This window comes from Colobus angolensis, unplaced genomic scaffold (genome assembly GCF_000951035.1).
Source record: "Colobus angolensis palliatus isolate OR3802 unplaced genomic scaffold, Cang.pa_1.0 Scaffold65, whole genome shotgun sequence".
Lineage (NCBI taxonomy): Eukaryota > Metazoa > Chordata > Mammalia > Primates > Cercopithecidae > Colobus > Colobus angolensis.
Window position 1 is genome coordinate 3,749,870 of NW_012120154.1, and position 5,596 is coordinate 3,755,465.

The 5,596-nt window shown below is 54.4% G+C and overlaps 2 protein-coding genes across 8 annotated transcripts in view; both read right to left on the bottom strand.

Annotated features, from left to right (window-relative positions):
* The window catches only part of GCAT (glycine C-acetyltransferase), a 19,175-nt gene extending 16,348 nt beyond the window's left edge, over nucleotides 1–2,827 (bottom strand). For 2 of the 3 annotated variants that reach the window (XM_011964262.1, XM_011964261.1), the window contains exons 1-2: nucleotides 2,575–2,827; nucleotides 223–431 (exon numbers count right to left, since the gene is read on the bottom strand). In XM_011964262.1, the coding sequence (XP_011819652.1) occupies nucleotides 223–431; nucleotides 2,575–2,770 (405 nt within the window). In that variant the 5' untranslated portion in view covers nucleotides 2,771–2,827. The remainder of the gene's footprint in view (nucleotides 1–222; nucleotides 432–2,574) is intronic. The other variant, XM_011964263.1, reaches the window with a different exon arrangement.
* Nucleotides 2,828–3,298: 471 nt separating this feature from the next.
* Nucleotides 3,299–5,590, bottom strand: LOC105527797 (histone H1.0). 5 transcript variants are annotated; one of them, XM_011964264.1, is made up of 2 exons: nucleotides 5,194–5,590; nucleotides 3,299–5,117 (listed from the first exon to the last, which is right to left on the bottom strand). In XM_011964264.1, the coding sequence occupies exons 1-2, from the start codon at nucleotides 5,513–5,515 to the stop codon at nucleotides 4,603–4,605; spliced, it is 837 nt and encodes a 278-aa protein (XP_011819654.1). In that variant the 5' UTR covers nucleotides 5,516–5,590; the 3' UTR covers nucleotides 3,299–4,602. The 5 variants fall into 5 exon arrangements, with proteins under 5 accessions (XP_011819654.1, XP_011819658.1, XP_011819657.1 ...); XM_011964268.1 differs by having other exon boundaries at nucleotides 3,299–4,608; nucleotides 4,663–5,590; XM_011964267.1 differs by having other exon boundaries at nucleotides 3,299–5,347; nucleotides 5,474–5,497.
* Nucleotides 5,591–5,596: the final 6 nt, after the last annotated feature.

Below are 5,596 nucleotides of genomic sequence, written 5' to 3' on the forward strand. Positions count from 1 at the left end.
AAAAAAAAAAAAAAAAAAAAATACATATATATATATAAAGTTTCTTGGCCAAAGCTTTTCAGCAAAACAGAGGCCTGCACTCAGCCTTTCTGCTGCACAGCTCTGGGGCCAACAGTGGGCCCAGGGCTGTGGATGAGCTGAGCTGGCTAAACCAGCCCTGCTGACTGTGGGAAGCAGGCAGCTGGGGTCAGTCCCCACAACCCCCCACAACTCACTGTGTACCTGGGTTCCACAGATGAAGCGGACAGAGCTAAGGCCAGCTCCAAACTCCTCCAGAGCCTGCAGACCTGCCTGGATCACCTTGGGGTGGCTGCTCAGGCCCAAGTAGTTGTTGGCACAGAAGTTAAGGATTCCTGAGGTGAAGGAGAGGAGATGGATACAGCAGCTCAGGTGGGGCAAGGAAGGGCCTGGAAAGATGACAGTGCCAGGCCCTGGGGAAATGGTCCAGAAAGGAAACAGACCTGGATTCACCATTGAAGAGGCACCAAATTCAACAGCTACAGAGGGAGGGTCAGTGCTACACATCTTGAAGAGGGAGAAGTTTAAACTCTCTTTTTTTTTTGAGGAAGGGTCTAGTTCTGTCGCCCAGGTTAGAGTACAGAGGTGCAATCATGGCTTACTGCCCCAACCCCCCAGGCTCAAGCAATCCTCCCAACCAACCGCCTGAGTAGCTGGGACTGCAGGTGCGTGCCACCATGCCCAACTAAATATTTTTATTTTTTGTAGAGATGGGGCCTCAATATGTTGCCCATGCTGGTCTTGAACTTCTAGCCTCAAGCAATCCTCCTGCCTTGACCTCCCAAAGTGCTGAGATTTCAGGCACAAGCCACTGTGCCTAGCCTAAACTCTGGCTTTGAATCACATTCTACCCAAGGAGGAGCTCAACCCTTCCTCACAGGCTTCTCCTGTGCCTGAAGACCACCACTAACTTCTTATCTGACCCCTTGGTTTCCTTGTGGGTTAAAGAAGAGGTCTGGGTCAGATGCCTGCTGCAGTCCTGGAACTCCACAGTTTACTTTGCTGCCTGGTACAGAATCACTTCCCCAAAGGTGGGTGCCTGAGATACCAGTCCCTGAATTCTAAAGCCCAGAGTGAACACAGCTGACCTTGAGAGCAAACACGCCAGAGGGGAAAGTTCACACAGCCTGGGAAAGGCAAAAACAGAATGAGAACTTGGGTCTCCTAATTTCCCATCTTTTAACTGGCTCTAAGCTTCCCCTGAGGGAGAGAAGGGATTACCTGGGACCTCTATTTTACAAATGAGTACAACAGCACCAAGGGTTCCAAGCCTATTTCCTGGCAGAAGGCAGCTTTGGGAGCCTGTTGATGATCACCACTCACCTGAGGCCTGATACGAATAAGTCAAGCAGTAACCACTGGTTAGAATGAAATGAAGGAGAGCTGGGAGTGGTGGCTCACGTCTGTAATCTCAACACTTTGGGAGGACAAGGCGGGCGGATCACTTGAGGTCAAGAGTTCTAGACCAGCCTGGCCAACATGGTGAAACCCAGTCTCTACTAAAAATACAAAAAATAGCGGAGTGTGCTGGCACTTGCCTGTAGTCCCAGCTACTTGGGAGGCTGAGGCATGAAAATCGCCTGAACGCAGGAGGTAGAGGTTGCAGTGAATCGAAATCTCGCCACTGCCCTCCAGCCTGAACGACAGAGCAAGACCAGATTGCTTGCTATGAGTTTGGCTACGAAGCTGTCCTCTCTGGCCAGTTAGGCAATGTTCCAGCTCCAATATTCCAGCGCTGCCTGCAGCTAGTTGGGGGCTTTTGGGCAAGCCATTTCACATCTGTGGATTTCAGCCTCTTCGTTTGTAAAATGGAATTAGTCATCCCTGCGTTTAGAAGTTAGCAGGAGTAGGCCGGGCGCGGTGGCTCAAGCCTGTAATCCCAGCACTTTGGGAGGCCGAGACAGGCGGATCACGAGGTCAGGAGATCGAGACCATCCTGGCTAACACGGTGAAACCCCGTCTCTACTAAAAAATACAAAAAAAAAAAAACCTACCCGGGCGAGGTGGCGGGCGCCTGTAGTCCCAGCTACTCCGGAGGCTGAGCCAGGAGAATGGCGTAAACCCGGGAGGCGGAGCTTGCAGTGAGCTGAGATCCGGCCACTGTACTCCAGCAGCCCGGGCGACAGAGCGAGACTCCGTCTCAAAAAAAAAAAAAGAAGTTAGCAGGAGTTCACGTGCAGCAACAATTGGTAGAGGCCTTCACAAAACAGCCGCTCAAGAAATGCGGGTTTTCTCGCTACAGCCTTCCCACTACCCTTCCTTGCAGTGTCACGGTGGGAGCCAGCTGGGTGTCTCTCTCCTTTTCCCACGCTCACACACGGCTGGTCCCAGCCCTGCCTTCTGAGCCAAAAAGGTGCTCAAGGGCAAATCACCTCTCTCCGTCAAAACGGGTTTAACCAGGCTAACGTCAGTATTAGGAAGCCGTAAAGTCGCCCTGAGAGATGCGAAGGGGACCAGTAGCAAAGAGTGTAGGAGCCGCCCACCCCCGCCTCCAAGCCCTCCATTCCAGCGCAAGCTCGGGAAAGGTCTTGGAACGACTCCGGGAGGGAGAGTTACCTCCGGAGACGCCGTCCACGCGGATGTGCGGCCCCTGACGGGACGTGATGACCCGCTCACTCTTCCAGGTGCCAGCTCCGCGGATCCCTTCCAGCTCCCCCTCCAGAATGCCGCGCAGCTGGGCCAACGCTGACTGTGCGCGGCGGCCACGGGGCACTCCGAAGAGCGCTGCGCGCCAGGCGTTCCCAGCCCACATCGCTCCTACCTCGCCCGAGAGTCCCTGCCTGCCTGGGAGCCGTGCGCATCGCGGACGCAGCCTGGTCACGTGGCCGGGGGCCGGGCTCCAGCAGCCAATCGGAGCGAGGGGGGCTCACTTAACGAGTGGGAGGCGGGCCTAAGGTGGGTGGGCGGGGCCTGGCGGGATCCGCCAGGGACCAAGCGGCTTGACTTGTAAGTTGAGACTGCAGAGGTCCGGGTGGCAGAGGGGAGGGAAGGGGGCGGAGGAAGTCGCGTCAGGGCCCAGCCCACCAGACTCCCCACCGCATTCCCACGTACTCACCTCTCGGCCGGAAATGGGGTGTCCTCTGGACCCCAAAGGCAGAAGCCTAGAAGCCGGGAAAGGCACGTTCCGCAGCCTCCGGGACTAAGGATTCCTGGCTTCTGTCCAGCTCCTGTAACCCTCCCCCCATTCTCAGGTGCAAACGCCCCAGATGTCCCCACTGCCCGCCCGCCTAACCGCTCCGCATTCATCCCCCAGTCTTCAAAGTGAAGAAAAATACATCGCTCAGTTTCTCCCTTTTCCAATTTATTTTAAAGTTTTAAAAAGACAGCAAAATTTTCCCGGCACAAGGAACACTTGTTTAAAAAAGGCGGGGGGTGGGGGGGGACGCGCAAGTACGCGATTTTTCTATTTTATTAAAAATAAGAGAAGGACAACTGTACAGGTTTTTTCTCCCAGCTCCCGGGCGTGAAACTAAGTACTAACCCTAGATATGTATATATACACATACACACACATGCACACAGATCTAGCTCTGTAAAACTACTTAGCAAATCCCAAATCGACTGCAGTATGTCTTACTGTCCACTGCCCGCCCACTCCCCCTCCCCCTCCCCCAGCTACAACTACTTATAATAAAAGACTCAAATAAAAGAGATCGGGAGGTTTTAAGTGGCCGCAGCCCCACCAAACCAAGCAAAGACACCTCTTGTACAGGAGGAACAAAAATCCAGAAGAAAAGTCTTCCTAGGACACAATCCATCGATTGCATGGAAAAATCCAAGTTTCAACAGGGCACACTGAGGCACTTGGCTGACTCCCCACCCTTCCCCTAAAGTTTTCACTCCGGGTTAACAGGAGAATTTGCTGAAGCCACAAAGATCCTCCAATGGCTACATCCTAGCTGACTGGGACAAGCTATGGCTTCTCCCATCCAGCTGTCACTTGGACCCCACTCCCTTTCCCTAAGACAATAGGGAGACCGAAAGGGCAAACTAACAGAAATGAGAAGGAAACTGGGTTTGGGCCCCCACTGCTCACCACTGAGAGGTGGAAGTCAGCCCGGTGGCAGTTTTTTCCACCTCCTTCCTTTGCCGGCTGGCTGCTCCCTACCACCTCTCTCCTCCTGGCCAAAGGTTCTGAAACTCACGACGGGTGCCCAACTCAAAGAAAGCTCGCTCACCCTAAAGATACTCCTGCTAACCTCACAATTCCTGGGTTCCCTTCTCATCTAGCCAGAACATACTGCCTTGTGTCTTCTCCCCAACCCCATCTACCTTCATGGCAAACAAACCAACAAAACACACAAGCGCCCCCCACCCCCGGCAAATCCCTAACCCCGTAAGTAGGTTAATAGCAAAACAAAATATAAGTACATTCTCATCATTACAGAGATTGGTTGTTGCTGTCCTTGCACAACTGGTTAAGGAAAAATGAATTATTCTGTAATTTCTGAAGAATCCAAATCCCGTCTCTTATAAAGTCAGAAGGATGCAAAAGGTGGTGGTGAGCATCAAGACAAAAAAGGAGATAAGTATTTACAGAAAATAGGAGACAGGAGGGAGTGTCTGCAAGAAAAGACTTCATTGTCACTTCTTCTTGCCGGCCCTCTTGGCACTGGACTTTGCTTTGGGTTTCACTGGTTTGGCCTTCTTGGGCTTGGATGCCTTGACCGGCTTGGCTTTGACAGTCTTGGGTTTTTTGGCTTTCTTGGGCGTGGCAGCCAGCTTCTTCTTGGCCTTTTTGACTGGGGTGGCTTTGGGTTTCTTGGTTGGGGCTTTGGAGGCAGCCTTCTTGGGCTTGGATGCCTTCTTTGGCGTGGCTACCTTCTTGATTTCCTTCTTGGTCTTCTTGAAGGCCACTGACTTCTTGGGCTCGTCGCTCTTGGCTAGCCGGAAGGATCCTGAGGCCCCCACCCCTTTGGTCTGCTTGAGGACACCGGTGGTGACCAGGCGCTTGATGGACAACTTGATCTGCGAGTCAGCGTTCTCACCCACCTTGTAGTGGCTCTTGATATACTTCTGGATGGACTGGCGCGAGGAGCCAGCGCGGTTCTTCTCCGCCTGGATGGCAGCCACGATCATATCTGAATACTTGGGGTGGTCTGTGGACTTCTTGGAGGCCTTGGCCCGCTTGGGCTTGGCCGCAGGGGCGGACGTGGAATTCTCGGTCATGGTGGCCTGTCTGGTCCGGTTGTTGAAAGCGCCTTCCAAAAGGCCAGCCCTCGTCGGAGGCTGAGCAAAGCCTGCTTCGGGATCTGCTCTTGAGCCCCTGACTACCGGGCCAGTCCGGAGTGCGGCTCCCGGGGATGCGAGCGAGGAGTCGCTGCTTCACCTTCCCAGCTGGGGTGTCGGGAGAGCTCGCTGAGCCGGCTCTGCGAGGCCCAGCCCCGCCGGTCTGTCGCTTGGTCTCGGCACCGGGCTCTGCCTCTGCTTCTGCCTCTGCCTCCGCCTCCTCTGCCTCCCTTTTCCCAGCTCCGCGTCTGGCGCTTGGGCGGCGCATCCGGGTATTTAGCGGCGGCGGGCGGACCGCGGTGAGGACAGGGCTGCTGGCTGCCTGCTCCCGGCCCGGAATGGCGCTGCG